General features: G+C 36.7%; 1 protein-coding gene across 1 annotated transcript in view; it reads right to left on the reverse strand.

Moving 5' to 3' along the window:
- Positions 1–568: 568 nt before the first annotated feature.
- The window catches only part of LOC150095010 (sodium/calcium exchanger 3-like), a 150,995-nt gene continuing 130,337 nt past the window's right edge, over positions 569–21,226 (reverse strand). The window contains exons 11-12 of the mRNA XM_090411261.1: positions 15,722–16,051; positions 569–1,258 (exon numbers count right to left, since the gene is read on the reverse strand). Coding sequence (XP_090267387.1) covers positions 1,022–1,258; positions 15,722–16,051 — 567 coding nt within the window. The 3' untranslated portion in view covers positions 569–1,021. The remainder of the gene's footprint in view (positions 1,259–15,721; positions 16,052–21,226) is intronic.

Here is a 21,226-nt window from a genome sequence, read left to right on the forward strand (position 1 = left end):
TATGAATATTAAATGTAAATATGAAGAACTTCCTGAATGTATGATTTGGTTGGGTTATTTTTAAAGTCCAGTAGAAATCATAAGTATACAGATAGCAGAGTTGAATATTTATCTCAGTATCTTACTGAAAGCATATATTGCATGTTGAAACATGAGCACAAGTGAAAATACTGTAAATCTTATGATCTTAACATAACCAAAATTTCCTGGGTAATACGAAAAGGCAGATGTATACACCAGTGATATCCATAAATAAATCTATTCATACTGGAAAAACATACAAGCCTGTATAATATCAAAAGGGATAACTGTATGTTATTTTAAATAATGATCTATGCAAAATTATATAATCCATAACAATCTGTTACGTGTGTATACTTCTGCTTTTGTTTCATTTTTTTTTAATAAAAAAATTTCATGATTTTAACATTGGTTGACCATGTGCACTTTATTCCTTTTCTTCACCCATCTTACAGGTGCCCTTTCTGAGCATATTTGCATTTGATAATTGACATAATCTAGAACTGTTTTGTGTTTATCCTTCACAAGAGTGTTTATCTTGCACAGGGTAAGCACATCTAGACTGCATCAGACACCATGAACAGGGCAGTCTTTAACTATCATCTTTGCCTCTTAATTTTTTTTTTCTATACATTTAAATAGCTAGAAAATTTACTAACATGTTTAAGTTAGGCCTTTGCCATTATTTATTAATATCCATGATATTCAAATTTCCTTCACTTATAAAAGTATGTAAAAATAATTTATACAGACAGTATCTTTAAAAGACATGTTTTCGCTTCTAACACAGATAATAGGAAATTCTTCAATAAGAGAACATAGTAACAATTTAACTTATGACAAATGCCAGCATTTTACAAATAACATCCTGCACTGTAGTAGTTTCACAGAACACACTTTTACCAATAAATGTACAGTAGATTCTCAAGCAGTCTCTGAAGACAAATGAGACAGGTGTTAATGAAAGTGCAACATGTTCATATCAACTGTAAATCAAACTTTAAATGGAAATATGTCCATAAGCTTCCAATGAAGATAAAATTATATACAAAAACCATAAAGAAACCAGGAAAATAGCACTTCCAATAGCAGTATTTCTTGGTCCACCTAGTTCTCCCTTACCAAATACAGGAAGAACTCTTCTTGCCATGAGTAGTGCTATTGCAGTTAAGGACACAGCAGTGTAAATTCCTACACTGAATCCAAGAGTTCCAGCAGGAACATGGAATTTACTTCCCTGCAAAACAAATGACATTTTATTCTATGGTAATTTATCTCTTTCTTAAATAAACTAGAACAAAAAAAGTACATTGGTAATCTTTCCATTTAGCATTTCCTTCCCCATAATTTAGCTCAAATTGTGATATTCTCATAAATTTCAAATTGATTTACATGCACAAGTATCCATCCCAAATACCATAATGAAGTCATCTTAGATCGCACTGTACTCCAGGAAATAGATGAAGCTAGAGATTTAGGGGTGGTGGTGGTAGACAAAGTTTAGAGGACATATTGCTAAGGTTGTTAAGGTAGCCCATAAGATTACTTGGCTGTTGAAGAACACATTAACATGTAGAGATAAGGCAGTTATTCCTCTTATAAGGCCTTGATACACACACATCTGGATTAATTATTCCTCTTAAGGCCTTGATACACACACATCTGGATTAATGTGCTCAAGCCCAGTTCCCTGGGTTTCTTGGGGAGGAGGAAGCAGTGAAGAGAATTCAGAGATAAGTGACCAAGTAGCCTGTGAAATGTTTCCTATGAGAACAGATTGAGGGTGTGTGGATTGCAGAAGTTGGTTGATAGGAGAAAAGAGAGTATATGATAAAAGCATTTAAGTTGCTTAAAGGGTTTTATATGGTCGATGCAGGGGAAATGTTTCAGCACTTGGCTAGAGGGATCAGAAGAAGGGGATCATCCCTGGAAGTTGAATAAAAGGTGTGGTCAGTAGGTGTACAAGGACCAAATTTTTTGCATGGAGAGTTGTGAATGAGTGGAATGGGTTGCCAGTCAGTTGTGAATGCTTTGTCTGTTAATGGGTTCGAGGAGAGGCATGATAGATTGTGTGGATAGATTGGGTCTCCCACAATGAATCTTCAGTCTCCATGGAGATGCCCATGTATAATAATAAAACATACTGTAAGAATACAATTTGACATCTTTTTGTAGAAGCAATTGACATTGCTTCTACAAAAAGATGTCAAATTGTTGCTATTTCTCAAATATCAGTTAAAGAAAAAATATATATATATATATTTTTAATCCAATTAGTCAATAATACAAATCTGAAGTCCAGAAATTGGACATTCTAAAACTTTCTCTAAAACTCATATCTGCTAAAACAGAAGATGAATCATCCTTTTATGACTACAAACTTGTGCAACTATTACAGCTATTGGAGAGAGGGGAAAAAAGTTAAGATGTGTTACAATGGTGTCAATAATATATATATATGAAGAAAAAATCTTTTATGCTCTAGATGTGCTCTATACAATTCAGTTATTTATTTTTCATCATACAGTGAACTAGAAAAATTTGTCAGCACTGTTTTTTGACTGATAAAGAGAATTTTTCTTTAAAATTATAGTATTGAAACTGATTGTCTATGACAAAACTTCAATATAATTTTAAACAGAAAAATTCTGTTAAGAGAAAAACAGTACTCAAATTTTCCTAACACATTGTAGATTAAAAATGAAACAAATAATTGATAGATTAAAAATGAAACGAATAATTAATGACATTGTCAATGGTTTGCAAGGGGATATTCAGTTCTTTGCAGATAATGTGAAGCTGGGAAGGGTTATTAGTAATAGTGAAGATATGGCAGCCCTACAAGAAGTTTGAATAAACTAGACAGATGGGCAAATGAATGGGAGTATCGGTTCAATGCAGCAAAATGAACAGTCTTTAGGTTTGGGATCCATCGATGGGAGGATGCATATTCGATTGGAGGAGCTGTACTGGAGGAGGTAGGGGGAGACAAGAGATCTGGAGTTGATGATTGATAGACACCTGAAATTCAGGGAGCATATTGCAAAGGTGGTGAAGGTAACAAAGAGGACTGCTGCAATACTGAGAAGGATGCTGACCTGCATAGATAAGAGTTATCATTCCTTTATATAAGACCCTGATCAGACCACACTTAGACTATTGTTCTCAAATTTGATCCCCAGGATTTGAAGGGCATAAAGTAACTATGGAAAGGGTACAGAGGCAGATAAAGATGGTTTCAGGACTGTACAATATTAGTTATGATGATCAGTTGAGAGAATGTGGACTGCAGAGTTTGGTGGATAGAAGAAGGCTGTGATATGATCGACTTTTAAATTGTTGAGAGGCAGTTACAGGGTGAACAGTGGGGAGTTCTTTCGCTTGATGGAACAGCAGGAAGGAGCGATAACAAGGGGCCATCCCTGGAAGTTGCGAAAGGAAGCTGTGAGCAAGAGGGCGAGGAGTGGTTTCTTTGCCTTTGCGTGGAGGGTGGTTGAACCGTGGAATGCATTGCCAGAGAGAGTGGTGAGAGCAAATGGCGAGGCCTGAATAATAATTGAAATGTGCACAGCAGTGCTTCCCAAGCTTGAAATCAATACTCACATATCCTTTTTGAAATTGTAGGAACACTAGCATAATTGCACTCAATTCTTGTTGGAGAGCTTATGAATTGGAATAGATAACATGTACTCTGTTGAACAAGGATCTGAAGATGCCTATTTTTTGAGATGGATGATGTACTGAATCTTGCTGTATGTAGCAGCCTGTAAAGGTAGGTTTACAGTGAATAGAAGTAGCAAGTACTCCAGAAGGAGGTATGAGAAAGGAGGACATCCAGGAAGGATAATTGTCCATCCTTTTCTTTTTCCATAAAAAAGTTGATGTGTTGGTGTAGGCTGTTGATTTTGGTTAAAAAGGTATGTAGATTCTTCTGAGTCTGGCTACATTATTTACATATCACACCTAAAAGAAAGGCTGGGATTATACTGAAGAGAATAGGGATTTTTCAAGATGCTAAGTAGATATTAGCAAGTGCAGGTGACAAGGAGCTTCCAATAGCAGTTTCTTCAATCTATTTGTAGAATTGGTTCCTGCAAATGAAATAGCCTCAGTGCATAACAAAGTTGAACAATTCAGCTATGCCTAGAAGAAACTCATCTGATAACAGTTGAAGTGTCAGCCAAGGGTACAGTAGTATATAAGGACTGGATATCAAAGTTAATAAGGTCTGAAGGTTGAATTTTTTTGTCAAAAAATCTGATGAATTCTTCTTAGAGTTCTGCTGAAACCTTTTAAAAATAATTTTATAAACCTCTCAAACCTTTTTAAAAATATTTGTATAAATGTATGTTTGAATTTGACTTTTTTGCATTTGATGCAGCAGTAACTTGTGTCAACACCCAAAACCAGTTATGATACTGGTAATTAAACTTAGATGCTAATTTGTTAATCTAAACTTTTCTTTAATTGTATTCAGTTACTTAAAAATAAGATCTATTTCTCATATTTCAGTATGTTGACATATAGTTATACCAACTTCTGAGGAAATGCAAGAATTATAGCACTACACAAAAATGAAACTTGCAGCAAGCTTGATCTATTAAATTCATAATATGCCTTATTAATCCCAGACCTCCATGGAGTCAAAGAATCATCACGGGAGGTACACACATAATAAATTTAGTTTAATCCTTTATCCAAGTGTGAGCAAACAAAGTTTGTGCCTGAAAGTATCTTCAGGACTGGGGTAAGGTGGTACAACACCAGGAAACTCATCGCAAAGGTGGAGCAAGATAACATCACTCCTATCTCAGTATTTCCCATAATGCAAAACACATCTCCTTGCAGATATGTATAATGTTATGCATTAAGGGAAGGGCCACTACCCAATGCATAACATTATACATATCTGCAAGGAGATGTGTTTTGCATTATGGGAGAATACTGAGATAGGAGTGATGTTAGCTTGCTCCACCTTTGCAACGAGTTTCCCGGTGTTGTACCACCTCATCCCAGTCCTGAAGATACTTTCAGGCACAAGCTTTGTTTGCTCACACTTGGATAAAGGATTAAACTAAATTTATTATAGTCTAATCAAGTGAAAAATAAACTTTCAAAAACACACAAATCCCATCAAATCATGCTTTAAGCTCATTCACCGTATCTGCATTCCACCTTACCAACCACTCTCCATGCAAAGAACCAGCTCCTTATTCCACTGCTCATACCCTTCTTATACAACTTTTAGGGATTCCCCCTTGTTTTACTCCTCCCTTCCCCCATTCTATGAAAATTTTTTTCTACATTAACCCAGTAATAAACCTTTACCAACTTAAAGTTAGTCATATCCCCTCTCTTCCTCCTATTCACAATGCTTTGCAAACTGCATTCTCTTAATCTCTCTTCATATCCCAAAGACCAGTTATCACCTTAGTCTTCTCTGGCACCTTTTCAGTACATCCTCATAACCATGAAAACTTAAGGGACCAAATCTGTGCACAATAATTCATATGAGGTGATCAGGGCTTTATACAATGGAACCAGAACCTCTTTATTTCTGCAGATTAAGGTCCTTCACATCCTTGCCATTATTTGATGTTATGACTTCAAAAGTTGTGGAATGTGATCTCTGAACTTTAGATCCTGTCCTCCATTACTCCAAGGTCTTTTGTCTCCTCAACTTGGTCCAAAATTTCCTCACCATCCCATTTTGATTACAAATTTCTAGACCTTACATTTTGCAACATTGAACTGATAGTTCCATATTATTATTAACCAAGACCCCAAGGAGTCAGACTCATCTAGGAGGCCCTTTTATCATACACACAGCTTACACCATGTGTTAAGCACACTCAAATTCTCTGCAGACATGACACTCTCAGGCAAGGCATTCCAATCATTCACAACTCTGCATGCAAAAAACCTGCTTCTAACTATCCTGCTCACATCTTCTTTATACAGTTTCCAAGGATGACCTCTGATTCTCCCCTGATCTCCCACTGTTTTCTGTAGGACCTCTCTGACATTGATCCTATAACAACCCCTTACTAACTGATAGGTCTATGATATCTCCTCTCTTCCTCCTATCCACCAGACTGCAAATTGCATCTTCTTAATCTTTCCTCATATTCCAGAGGTCAGAAACTACATTAGTCAGTCGCCTCTGGACCCTTTCCAACATCTTCGTCCTTTTGAAAAACCAGGTGACCAAATCTCTGGGCACAGTAGTCCATGTGGCATAATCAAAGCCTTATACAATGGAACAAGAATCTCCTTATTTCTTAAAGTCAGTGTCCTCTGCATCATTTCCTATGTTATCTTCACAATTTTGACAATGTGTCCCCTAAATTTCAGATCCTTGTCCACTATCACCCCAAGATCCCTTATTTCCTCCACCTCCAACAATATATATCCTCACCAAGCATAAATCCTGCATCCCATCTTTGTTTCCCAAATTTTAAACCTTACATTTCGCAACATGAACTCTCATCCCCACTCCCATGCCCAATCATTCAATTTATTCAAGTCTTCTTGTAAGGCCACAAGATCTTCCCTACTCTTCATGGTTCGTCCCAACTTTGCATCATCCGCAAACAACTGAATATCTCCATCCAAATCTTCACCAATACTGGCCCTAAAACAGACTCCTAAGACACACCACTAGTGACTTTCCTTTTCCTGGATATTGCTTTCCCATACACAACTTGTGATAGATATCAGATAGCCAGTCTCCAATCCAATGCACTAATCTAATATCCAACCCCATCCGCTCTAGTTTGACTATCAACTTATGCGGTAATCTATCAAAAGCTTTTGCAAAATCTAAGTACAGTTTCTAAGAGGAGTGTATCCCTCTCCTCTTTCCAAGGAAGCAGTCACCCTTATTGTAATAAGTAAGTAGAGTACTAAAACATGACCTGCCTTTAGCAAATCCATGCTATCCATCAAAATATAATACCATTGTTGTCAACATAATTCTAGATCCTAGTTCTCACAAGCTTCAACAACTTAACCACAACACCTGACACAGAGATGGGCCTATAATTTGATGCTCGAATTCTATCACCTCCCTTATGAAGCAGCACAAACTTGCCCTCCTTAGGAACTTGATCCAGTGCAAGACTCATTAAAAAAAATATGTCAAGGCAGGTGTCAACTCCCTGGCACATTCCTTCAGAATACGTGATGATATATTATCAAGTCCCACAGCCTTATTAAAATCTAGTTTGTTGAACTCCCCATACACCTCTTGCTCACAAAGTCGGTCTCTCCTCCCCATCATCTGCTCTCAATCTCTCCAATTGTCATATTGTTGCCTACTCATACAATCTATTCAAGTCTTCCTGTAAGGCCATAGCATCTGCTTGATTCCTTAGCACTTTCCTTAGTTTTGCATCATCTGGAAATAGTTGTAGCAGTTGTATATCACGAGTTAAACTCATCCCAATATCATTAATATACAAATTAAATAACAATCATCATAAAACAGACTCCTGTAACACACCACTAGTGACCTTCCTCTTCTGGGATACTGCACCCTCCCCATACACAACTTGCTGATAACTATCTGAGAGCCAGTGGCTTATCTGACTTTCATCCAATCCCAAGTACTTCAGTTCAGTTACCAACCTATGGTGTGGCAATCTATCAAATGCCTTTGCAAAATAAGTATACCACTGTATGAATCTTCCTTCTCCAATACATTTGTCACCTTTTTCTAGTATATAAGTTAGTAAAACATGACCTCCCTTTAACAAATCAATGCTGACTAGCACAAAGAACATCACTGTAATCAACCCACTTTAGTATTTTAATTATTTTTTTATCTCTAATATCTAACTAAAACTCCGGTTATATAGATTGAGCTATAATTTGTAACTTTAACCCTATCAACACCTTTGTGAAGTGGAACAATTTTATCTTCCTTCCACTCCTTTGGGAGATGCTGTTGCAAGACTTGTTAAACAGCACAAGTTGACAATATCCTCTGCAGCAGTTACAATTTCCCACTTTTATCCGTTAAAATCATCTTACCATAATCATTCTTCTTTCTACTTGCCATACATCAAAAAACCCCAGTAGATTTTTCGTGACCTGATTTTCTAATTTCTGCTTATACCACTTTTGCTGTCCTTACTGAGTCACTCTCCTGGCCTGCTCTTTATACTCATCATGCAACTGATTTCATTTCAGTAAAATTATGGAGATCACAACCATGTTAGGAATAATTAATTTCCCAAATGCTTTTATGACCTTCATATTAAGGTCATCATCTGAAGTACACACACACACACACACACATATACAAAGACAAGCTATATTACATTTCAAACAGTATGTAAAAGTGACAATGATTTGATCAACCATTATTCTACTGGCCTGACTTCTAGTGGGAGGGGGGAGGACAAATCGCTATATCAAAGCTATATTCTATTTATAACATCATCAGAGAACAAATTCTTATAGTTTTAATACAGCAAAAGCGGTAGCCTAATCCATAATTGTAACCTCCATATTTTAGTGAAATAAATGCTGATCACCGTGTAACACTAAGGATTCATGCAATTGATTATTGCCATCATTCATAATCTTGTGTTTATACATTGTATACAGTAATTATTATTACACCCTCCATGGAGTCAACACTCATCACTGGAGGTTCATTCAACTGACAACATATTTATCATATAGAATTTAAAGTCCTTAACACTCCTTACATTAACAACATAACACATTCTGGCAATGCATTCCACTCATTGACAATTCTCCATGTAAAAAATCTACTCCTCACACCCTTCACCACACTTTTAACTTCCAGGAATGACCTCCATCTCTTCTCCTCTCACCTTCTCTTTTTATAATCTGATAAAATCCTCTCACTAACTTAAACATCTATCATATCATCTCTCTTCCTCCCATCCACTGAACTCTGCAATCCACATCTCTTCAACCTCTCTCCATAGCCAGCATTCCAAACTCCTGATATTGTCTTAGTCACTCGTTTCTTGACCCTCTCCAATGTCTTCACATCACATTGAAAACCAGGTGACAAGATCTGAGCACAACAGTCCAAGTGTGGTCTGACCAGTGCCTTATACAGCGGCACAACCACTACCTTATCCTTGCATGTTAGAGTACTTCTTATCATAGCAGCACTATGATGTGCAACCTTTGCTACACTAGCAATATGCCCTCTAAACTTCAGTCTACTGTCTACCATCACTCCCAAATCTCTAATCTTAATCCCCTTCTTGCAGTATGGCACCATCAATATAGTACACAATCTTATATTTCTGCACTCCAAAATGCAACACCTTGCACTTATTGATATTAAAACTACAACCCCACTCTTTTATCCAAGTAAACAACTACTCAAATCTTCCTGAAGGGATTCAGTATCAGCAGTGCTACTTATGCTTCCCAACTTTGCATCATCAACAAATAACTGAAGATCCCCAGTCAGTCCACATACATCATTTACAAACAAGTTAAACAGCAGGGGGTCCAAGAACAGACCCTGGGGCATGCCACTAGTTACCCTTCTTTTTTGAGACACTGCTCCATCACCAACCTGCTGGAATCGTTCAGACAGCCATATACTCTCTATTCCCATATACTCAGAATATACTCTCTATTCCCATCTTCTGCAGCTTGTACACTAACTTATCGGGTGGCAATTATCAAATGCTTTTGAAAAGTCTAAGAATATCACTGTATATGATTCTCACTTATCTAACATACTCATCACCTTATCATAAAATGCAAGTAAATTACTGAAACCTACCCTTTACAAATCTATGCTGACCATCAACCCAATTCTGTATTCTATTCCTTAGATCTCTCCAACACCTTGACCACAACTGCAGTTATACAGACTGGCCTAAAGTTGGAGACTTCTGTCTTAGACCCATGCTCCCAGAGTGGTACTATTTTGCTTTCTTTCCACTCCTTAGGAACCCTACCCACTGCAAGACTTTCATTAAATAACTAGGTCAAGGGTATAACCAACTGTGGTGCACATTCCTTAAGCATACATGGTGATATATCATCCATTCCCACAGCCTTATTCACATCTAACCCAACCAACACCTGATACACCTATTTCCAGGACCGGTGCATAGTATTTTTCTTGTGTGTGTGATTTAATGTTTGGAGCCTTTCCAAAAAGTTTTTTTTTGAATAAAGTGTGAATAAAATGAACAGGAAATGAAAAACAAATGAAAACCGCTTTACAGTATAATGTTACCTATGGATTAGTCCTGCTTATACAAATTTTTTCAAGTTATATAAATTTTCAAAATAATATAAAATAGTAACATAAAGTTAAGAGATTTATTCAAATATTCTTTACATTAATTTTGCTAAAAGGGACTCGTCTGGCTTTCATTTTAGCGAAATCCTGTCACAGTACAATGTTGATAGACTGAGCAATATTATTTTCTATTGAAATTAGTGCCAAACCATTCAGTTTTTCTTGACTCTTGCTTGATCACAGGTAGCTCTTTATTAATTGTAATTTAGAAAATGTTCTCTCTCTGGAAATGTTACAGAATACTAGCCTACTTAGTTCTCTCAGGAAGATTCAACAAAAATAGATAAGAGAATTTTACAAGAATATTTCGCATTGGACTCCAGAGTTCACAGATTATTTTGTGTTGCTAACGCTGCCCTAACAGCCCACTAATATAACAAGGTCAAATGTAGAGAAGAATGAGTTACCAGTAGTAAGCCGACTTTTAGGGCCAGACCACATGCATCCGATCCGATTAAAATTAGGATACGGCCCTTATACAGAACTCAACAATTAATCGTAAGTTGATTTATGATACATCAAAAAATAAAGAACTATTTTAGGTATATTTTTGTAAATTTTAATCAAAAATTACAGTGATATAATCGGGTCCAGGATACAATTTCAGAATTTATTTGTTCATTTCCGGGAAGATCTGAAGGGGCCCGAATGGAAGACTATGTACATTCATAATTATATGTACCATTCTGTACCATTCATTGTTTGTTTAAACTCTTATCTCATATTTTTTAGGCGCCTTTTCTTCTGCGGCGCCTGTGTATATTGCACACTTCGCACATGCCACCAGCCGGGCCTGCCTGTTTCTTTCACTTCCAATTCTCCTAATACTTGCCTCTCTTCTATGTATTGTACCGGTCATTTACACCGGTCGTTTGCAGCTGTTAGTCTGCTGCCATGACTATCTACCAATGTTAGTCTGCCATAATTATTCTTCCTCTTGCTTGCCAAGTAGCAGAAGAATTCCCTTGAGTTAACCTTGGCCTGACCAGCCAATCTCCTCTCATACTGCACCTTTTCTTTCTTTACCATGCTCGTCACCTTTCTACCCTGCACCTTATATTCTTCATGGATCTGATCACCAAGCGTCTTGTACCTCCTCCATAACATTTTCTTTTCCAGCACAGCTTGCTTGATTTCGCTGTTCATCCATTTCACTCCCACTCTATTTACTCACTTAACCCTTGATATGCAGTCATACATTGCTTTTGTCAGATACTGCCTTATTAGTTTCCATGCATTGTCAACATCTTTTCCACTCAGCTCATCTACCCAACATACTGATGCTAACTGACTACAGAGCTTCCTATAATCACCTGCTTTATACTTCCACATGTATCCATTTTTGGGTGTGACCTTTTCTTGTTTCATCACTTCCCAAACAAGTACCTCATGATCACTCTCACCAACTGGCAGTAGTGTCAACACCTCATTAACAACTACATCTTCTGAAGTTATCACCAAATCCAAAACATTAAAGCCTCTAGTTGCTTCAATCACATGCTGCTTAAGATACTTCTCTCATAAATTCCACAAACTCACTCTCCTTGTTCCCATACACCATCTCTTCCTTCCAATATATATTCCTGTCATTAAAGTCTCCCATCAGGATCACCTTTTTACATGCCTAATAATTTGCCTAAATATTCAATAATCAGTATTCTCTGTATTCCCTGGCCTATAACAGCATCCTATCAAATATACTCTATGACCACAGATGCAAGACCCTTCGCCACTTTTGCACATGTCAGAAGGAGAATCCATTCCTATAATAGGGTAATCAGTCCGTATTGTGGGAAGAGTTGTTTATTATTACACGTCGGAAAATTAACTTCTCTTTTATGCATACTGTAGTTTATAAAGTGGTAAATATTTTGCTTGCATAACAGTTGGAAATTTTTACGTATAAATTTTGTAAATTATCTTATTTCTTTCTCCCCTTCAACATGAATCGACTCTTCTTGGCACCGAGCCAACTGAGGTTCTTGCATCTGTGGTTGGACAGTACTAATCTGTTTATTATTTCAACTTCGCACCACACAAATTCAAAATCTGTGCATACACCATCAACTTCTACACTTCAGACAATTCCTCTACAATCATCAACAGCACTCTCCCTCCTCTTTTTGTATCTCTATTCTTCGGGAAAATGATATATCTAATTCTACTCCCGACATCACATCCTCCTCAGACAACCATGTTTCACTTATTCCAATTACTTTTGGGCATACCGTCTCAATCAATGCCACAAACTCAGCTCTCTTGTTTTGAATACTCCTTATTTGTGTATAAACAAATGTGTTTGAGGCCATCCTATCAGCACCAACCTTTTCTATTTTAGCTGCTATACTACACCTCTCTTCGGTTTGACCACACCCGTTTTCCCTGATCCTGACTGATTTCCATTCTTACTTGCCTTATCCTAACCTTTATGCATTCCATCACCAACAACATCTTCAACCTCATCCATCTTCCTCCTGCTGTACAATCTGTTCATTTGTGCTATCCTGTTTCACAGGTAGACTCTGATCATTTGCTACATTAACTTCTTGACTCTGTGCCTTCTCAGAAAACAATAGCCTTTCTAAATGCCTAACACCAAATCTATTCAAATGTAATCCATCAGATTTATACCATTTGAACTTCCCTTCAAATTCACTCCACAGATTTACAAATTGAACCCCTTTTGCCTCGCACGACTCAACCATCTTACTATTCATTATCTCTTATCTCCTCTCCTTAATTCACTGTTATCATATCTGGGCAACACACCTATGACTTTCCCAACACTATTCTTCTTTACTTGCTGCAACAACTTCCAAGTTTCTATCAACATTCTTCTCCCCAAAAGTCATTTGTGCCCATGATTACCACTAATTTTGATGCCCAGTATTTCCTTTTCTGCAATGCAGAAAAGGGAATACCGGGAAAATTAATAGCAATTACTAATCACACCTCTAATGATCGAGTCCCCATACACTTGTATATGACTATCCTTTGGTTCTTTCTTTATAACATGAACTTCCTCCTTCTCATCAGCCAATTTATCCTGTAGTTGTTTAATATCCTCTTCCAGATGTTTCATTTGACTTTTCATTAACTCCTGCCAAAGCTCTTCTACTACGGTCTCAACGTTTGCTCTCATTTCTAAATCGCTTGAATCTATCCACACTTTTCACATACGTTAATGCTTTCCTTCTTGTCATTTACCCAAACAGTCCACAGATTTTCACATTTTTCGGTGCATACATATAGCAGTTTTCGCAATGCATCCACTGTGAAAAATCCAAGGCAAAGCCAGACTTTCGTACAGTAGCCTTCCGTACCACCGACATACATTTCTTTATGGATGCCATCTTTAAAAGCTGAGGTAGTACAATAAACAAGTAGCAAAACACAATATAAACAACAAAAGAATTTCAACAACACTACTGAAGGACACTTGATTCCACACTGAAAAAATGCAGCACAATTTGCAACAAAAAGCCACACTATACAGTAATTAAACACTTTTTTTTTAAAAAAAAATCACAGCTCAAAACTACTGCTACGCTCACTTGCGACACTAGTATCATGATGCTCTTTGCTTTGTCCCCAGAAGATGGCATATTATCAAAATATCAAATAAATATTTTTAAAAAAGTAACTAAATTACATTAAAATTTAGATAACTGAGGAGCAGGGGCGACTCGTGCATAGGCACTGCGGAACTGCAGCACCCCCAATTTTTCTCGATATATAAATATATTTATTAATTGATTTATATTTGCTTGTAATATTTAATTTTATCATATCTAATATAACAATCCTATACAATTCTCTTATTTTGTATAAATAATAATAAAAATCCATCTTGTAGCATTTAGGAGGGCGAAGGATGCAATTGTAAACCTGTGTTTACGACTGTCATATTGCTATGTGCGCAAGCGTATGCACATCATAGTGAGATGCGAGCTATTAGCATAATGCGGCACTGTCCGTCGTGCAGTTCCACTGTTGTTTGTATGAAGTTTGCACCAGTAGTAGAGTGTTCGTAGTGCTTATTGTGTTTACTCTGTCTCTAAATATTTGGATATTACAATTAAAGGATTTAATTGTAATGTCCAAAAATTGTAAATCTATTCCTTTAATTACAATTAAAGGAATGGATTTTATTTTTAAGTAATTTTGAATTATACTGAACTGTATAATTTTATTGATAATATTTTTTCATTTTTCATTTTTTTAAAAATTTTTACCATAATTTTGATATTTTATCCAAACACATATACACCGTACTTGCAGTGTGTATGTATATTTCGAAAGTTGCAGCACCCCCATGATTTCAAGCCAGGAGCTGCCACTGTTCACACCGTATTATTTCAAAACCACTCTCACTATTTTCTCCTTTGAATGGAGATTTCTCTTCAATCAATAGCACATTCCATCTTCCTTCTTAGTTTTTCTTATCTTCACAAAAACCATTATAGCCATTCTGTCTATTTCCATCAATATTATCTAACCATGCTTTAGGCCAACAATTTTTAAGTAAACTGATGTGATGCAACCAACAGTTTTGTGTATTCCTGTCCAACATTTTTTCCCATATAATAGTCTCATACTCAGACAGGAAATATTCCTCATGCTCCTAGCATTCATAAACAGTAATAGAATGGGTATATATAATATATATAGCAAATTATCTATGACACACACACACACACATCCCTGCCACACACATTCAATACTGCTTCTAGCATCTTACTTTCCCTAAGCAGTCTTTCCATCCATCTTGCAAACCTATTTTCATCCCTTACTCCTCTCCCTATCCATTTACAATCTATTCTTGAATATTACTTATCCCATTCTCCTGTTTTATTTCCCCCCTCACATCTTCCCTCTCAGATCTCTCTCCCTTAATTCTTTCATTACTCCCCTTCCAGCAATGCCTTCTCCAGCAGACACCACATTCACACTAGTTCCATCCATCCCTTCAATTTATCTCATACATTTCACATAATGCATTTGCTTCTCATAGTTCTGTCAACATTTGTTGCCTTTGCCATCTCAACTCATTAGTTGAACAGCAACTATTTTTCCCACCAAACCTTTACTCTTCTCAGTAATAATTTGATCAGATTATCAGTTGACTTTTCAAGATAACTATAGAAGCTCTAATATGCAAGCAAGCATTGCCCCTAAGTAATTAAATACAGACCTGAATGCATGTATCTGGTTCAGAAATGAATTCAATTTTTTATTTTATTAATTGTATATAATTACTGTATTAACTACTGACCTGTAATTACCTTTTGATCTGTAAATAAATATTAACAATGTTTAACATGATGCAGAGAACTGCATATTAATTTCTTCAATACATTAAAATATTAAAGAAATTCTGTAACATACCTTAGCTTCCCAATAAATAGCAGCAATAAGCCACGGCAGGCCTAATCCCAAGAACACATTCACGGAATTACTTCCAGTTACATTTCCAATACAATTGTCAGCATATTTTTCTAGACGGGCTGCAGTACGTGATGCAAAAAGATCTGGCAGAGATGTTCCTAATGCCACAAATGTTATGGCTGTGACTGTATCCTTCAATTCTACCAAGCAGCCAAATATACTAGCAAAATCACCAACAATGGCTGTCAGAAGACCAATTGCTCCCAGAGAGATAAAAAATGTCAACCATCCTCCAAGAATGGAAGTTGGAGGAACCAGAGAAAATAAAATCTGCAATTATATGAAATATATAATTACTGTATATGAGATTTGGTTAAGGTTTTTAATGCAGTTTTATCTTTAACTGAAACAGTTAACAAATCAAAAATAGTATTTTGTGAAATATAGTAAAATGCAAATGAAAACTTCATTCTTTGAATAAAGAAATTTGAAAAGGCAAAGATAAAAAGAAATTTCAGGATTACAGAAGTTCCAATTAATCTTAATTCAGTATTGCCCTGTATACAAAAATAGACAAGTAATAATTCTTTTCTTTAGTGTTACATGGTGATCAGCATTCATTTCAGACAAATTATGAAGACTACAACCATGATAGTAATAATTACTTTAATTTCTCGACATTTCGACCTTCATATTAAGGTCATCTGGAGTATACACACACGATACAGAGACAAGCTATATGACGTTTCAAACAGTATGCTAAAGAGACAATGATTCGATCAATGGTTATTATACTGGCCTGAGCTCTAGTTAAAAAAAAATGAAAATTAAATAAAATAACTACATCAAAGCTATGTTCTATTTATGACATCAGAGGACAATATCATATAGATAGTTTTAAAACTATCTATATAAAATAAATCTAAAGTCTAAAACTATATATGAAATTGTCCTCTGATGATATAAATAGAATATAGCTTTGATGTAGTTATTTTATTTAATTTTAATTTTTTTTCCATTAGAGGTCAGGCCAGTAGAATAGCATTGATCAAATCATCGTCTCTTTGGCATACTGTTTGAAATGTAACATAGCTTGTCTTTGTGTGTGTGTGCACGCACCAGATGTTGACCCTAATATGAAGGTTGGATGAAGCGTCAGGAAATTAAAGTAATTATTTCTAACACAGTTGTAGTCTCCATAATTTGTCTGAAAGGAAGACAAGTGATAATGCAGAGGAATGCTTATCTTATAGCAAATCAGTCACTGGTTCTATCTGGCAATGCTTTGGATATCAGTTTAAGTGCTGCCTAGATAAGGGAGTGATAGATGTTGCAATACTAATAAGTATGAACATATGAACAATACAAAAGTAAAAAAAAAAATGGATAAAGAGCAAAAATCAGGTAGATAGATAATGTAAAACAGAAGTTATAGAAGGGACAAGGTAGCAAGTAATGATCAGGTATACGAAAAATAAAAGATGCAGGCAAAAAAAAAAAAAAAGGAAACTGCAGAATCATGACAAATGTTATATGGTGAGCAAGAGAAGATTTTTATTTATTTTTTGATTTTTTTTTATGGTGCAAAGATATCAAGGGTCATACTGTGCCAGGACACAGGTCACAGTAGTACATATGGTAACTGGTTAGTAGGACAATCACAAACATCCGTGTCCTTGGCAGGATTCAAACCACAGCCTCTTGGCTGGAGAACAGATACACTAACCACTCAGCCAACCACACCAGCTTAGGAAGAGAAGAGTAATTACAGAAAGGTGATACTGGTTTCTTGGGATAATGATGGTAATATCCTCCAAAATCTCCTTCACATTAATCTGGTAACAACCCTACATCAACTTGTGTATTTTACACATCTCCTCTCCTGTTCACAAAACTTTGTAAATCACATTGTCACAATCTGTTTATATTTCACATTCCAGAGACCTAACTTATGGAATTAACAACACCAACTTATGGAATTAACAACACCAACTTATGGAATTAACAACACCAACTTATGGAATCTTCTCTGAATCTACTAAGATATATTAATCCCCTTAAAACCAAATGATCAAATCTGCACATAGTCCATATGCAACCTGATCAAGGGCCATAACCTCTTGGGATCACTGAGACGTGGTTGACAGAAGAGGATATAATGACAGGAATAGAAGTCGCTGGGTACAGCATTTTTCGGCAGGATAGGAAGGGAAAGCGTGGTGGTGGGGTACTGCTTATGATAAGTGATGACCTATGTCCTCTACGAGTGGAGACTTTGGAAGGCAGTGGCACTAATAATTTTGAAAGCATATGGTGTGAGGTAGAGGTGGGAAAGACAGGATATTTAGTGGGGTGTTGCTACAGACCCAGGAGCACAGAGGGTGGGGACCAGGAAATGTTTAGACAGTTGAGTTTGGCAAGTGCAAGACAAATGATTGTTATGGGAGATTTTAACAACACTAGTACAAACTGGGGAGGGGAATTTCTAGAATTCTTGAAGGACAAATGTTTCAGGCAACATGTAATAGAGGGAACAAAAGGTTCAAGAGTTTTGGATTTGGTTATAGCATCAGACGAGTTGATAATAACTGAGATGATATCTCTCCCACCAGTTGGAGAGAGTGACCATATGGTTTCGACTTGGAAAATGAATAGACATGCAGGAGTATCAAAGAGACGGGAACGTATGTGGAATTATAAAGCAGTTGATTATAATAGTCTAAGACGTCAACTTGGGGAAGTTTCATGGAGGGAGGAATTGGAAGGACAGGATATCATTAGTGCATGGGAAATTATGAAAGAATATTTGTTAGCAGCAATGGCAAGTTGTATACCATGAGTATACAACTCATGGTATAAAACAAGAGGACACAATTTGGAGTAAAGTGGATGACAAACAATATTAAACAGGAATTGCATGCGAAAAAGAGGCTATGGAAGAGATATAAGGAGACAGGTGAAGAGAAGATACATGAAGAGTGACTAGTATGGTAAGGAAGACCAAACTGGAATATGAGAGGAGATTGGCCCTAAGATCCAAAGAAAATCCTAGGGAATTTTTTTAGCTAGGTGGCCAGTAGGAGGAGAAATGACTGTGGAAGAATGATAGTGTGGGATAAAAATGGGAATAGAGTGACTGATGCAGAGGACATAGTGGAATTGTTCAATGAACACTTTATTGGAGTATTTCATCCTGGAGGAGTCAGTTTTAGTGCTAGAGGGATTGGTCAGGTTCGAGTTTTAGAGGTACAGGAGGACGGTGTGTTTCAAATACTGAATACTATGGATGTCAGTAAAGCTATGGGACTGGATGGTATTTCACCACGAGTTTTGAGAGAATGTGCTAGGGAACTGACAGTGCTTTTGACCTGGCTTTTCAATGAAAGTCTGGCTGCAGGAAAGGTGCCCATGGAATGGAAGGAAGGTAAGATAGTGCCATTGCATAAGGGCAGTAGCAGACTGGAAGTGTAATTATAGGCCAGTTTGTGGTCATCAGTAGTTAGTAAGATCTTGGAGAAAGTAGTGAAGGACTGTATACAGCATTAGGCAGATGAGGATAATGTTATCTGTGAGAGTCAACATGGATTTGTGAAGGGGTGCTCTTATTTTAGTAATATGCTAAAGTTACAAGAGCATTAGATGAGGGAAAGGCATATACTGCCATTTTCTTAGACGTAGCAAAGGCATATGACAGGATGCCACATGATAAGTTGATAAGGATGCCACATGATAAGTTGATATTTAAGTTGCGCACATGGGTCTGGATGTCAGATTGGTCAACTGGATTCAGGATTGGCTGTCCGATAGGTATCAGAGAGTTGTGTATGATGGGGCAGTTTCAAGAAAGTTTCAAGGAGTGGGTTACAAGTGGGGTCCCACAATGCTCAAGTACTGGGACCTATATTGTTTAACCTTTATATCAATGACATTGTCAGTGGATTATAAGGGGATATTCAGTTGTTTGCAGATGATGCAAAGCTGTAAAGGATTATAAGTAATAGCACAGATGTAGCAGCCCTGCAAGAGGATTTAAATAAGCTAGATAGATGGACAAATGAATGGGGGGAATCAGTTTAATGCAGCAAAATTTAAGGTCTTGAGGTTTGGGAAACATCAATGGGACACTACATACTCTATGGGAGGAGTTATACTGGAGGAAGTAGGGGAGACAAAAGATCTGGGGCTGATGGAAACCTGAAATTTAGGGGACATATTGTGAAGGTGGTGAAGGTAACACAGAGGATTGCTGCAATTATAAGAAGGACACTGACCTGCAGAGATAAAACAGTTATTATTCCGTTGTATAAGACCCTGATCAGACCACACTTGGACTATTGGTCTCAGATTTGGTCCCCAGGATTTGAAGAGGATAAATTAAATGACACTGGGCAGTTCTTTTGCTTTGTTGAACAGCAGGAAGGAGTGATGACAAGAGGCCATCCCTGGAAGTTACGAAAGGAAACGGTAAGTAAGAGAGTAAGGAGTGGTTTCTTTGCATGGAGGGTGGGTGAACCATGGAATGCATTGCCAGATTGAGTGGTGAGAGCGAGAACGGTCAATGAGTTTAAAGAGTGGTATGATAGACTGTGTTTCTTAAGGGGGAACTCCTCTCGATGAGTGTTGATAGACTTGGTGTTTCTTAGGAAGGACCTCCCACGATGAGTCTTTTGACTCCATGGAGGCCTTAATAATAATAATAATAATAACGTAAAAGGTTCTCCCATCATTGCCATAATCTGCTGAGATGATCGCACAATTTTAGCAATGTTACCCCTAGACTTCAAGTCTATCAGAAGACACTCCCAGATTATCTCCACCTCCAAAATTTCCACATTAATTGTATACTCTATTCCATCCTTGCCTACCAAATTAGAATGTTACATTTTACAACATTAAACTGGTAGCTCAACTCACTTGCCCACTCAATTCTATTCAGATGCTCTTGTAAGACGAACAAGATCTGCTCTACTCCTCATAGTCCTTTCTAACTATCATCTACAAACAGTTCCATATCTCCAGCTAAGCTTATCCCAGTATCATTAACATACAATTTAAACAATAATGGTCCTAACACACACACACACACACACACACACACACACACACACACACACACACACACACACACACACACCTCTATGACCAATGTTTCATTTAAGCTGTGTGCATACACATTAGTCAAGAAGGGAGCATACATGTCTACTAACTGCACACAAAAATTTTGCTTTCGGAATTTAATTTATAGTCAATTTTTGAATGCACTATAATGATAAACCATGTTTGTCACTTATTTCATTTAGTAAATTCTCCAGTATTTTCGCTCCAGTATTACTTTAACCCATTCCAATTTAATAAACTAATTAGTTAATTTTAATTAATTAATTATATGAAAAGCCAAAGGCTTCAATTTGGCAACATGAACTTATTTAAGTTAAGGGATATTACATCCCATATTGTTTCTTAGCCGAATAAGAAACTCAAAGAGTTTCATGCCAAATATAGAAA

Source organism: Typopeltis vanoorti, chromosome 21 (genome assembly GCF_054136105.1).
Source record: "Typopeltis vanoorti isolate ZY-2024b chromosome 21, IOZ_Tvanoo_1.0, whole genome shotgun sequence".
Lineage (NCBI taxonomy): Eukaryota > Metazoa > Arthropoda > Arachnida > Uropygi > Thelyphonidae > Typopeltis > Typopeltis vanoorti.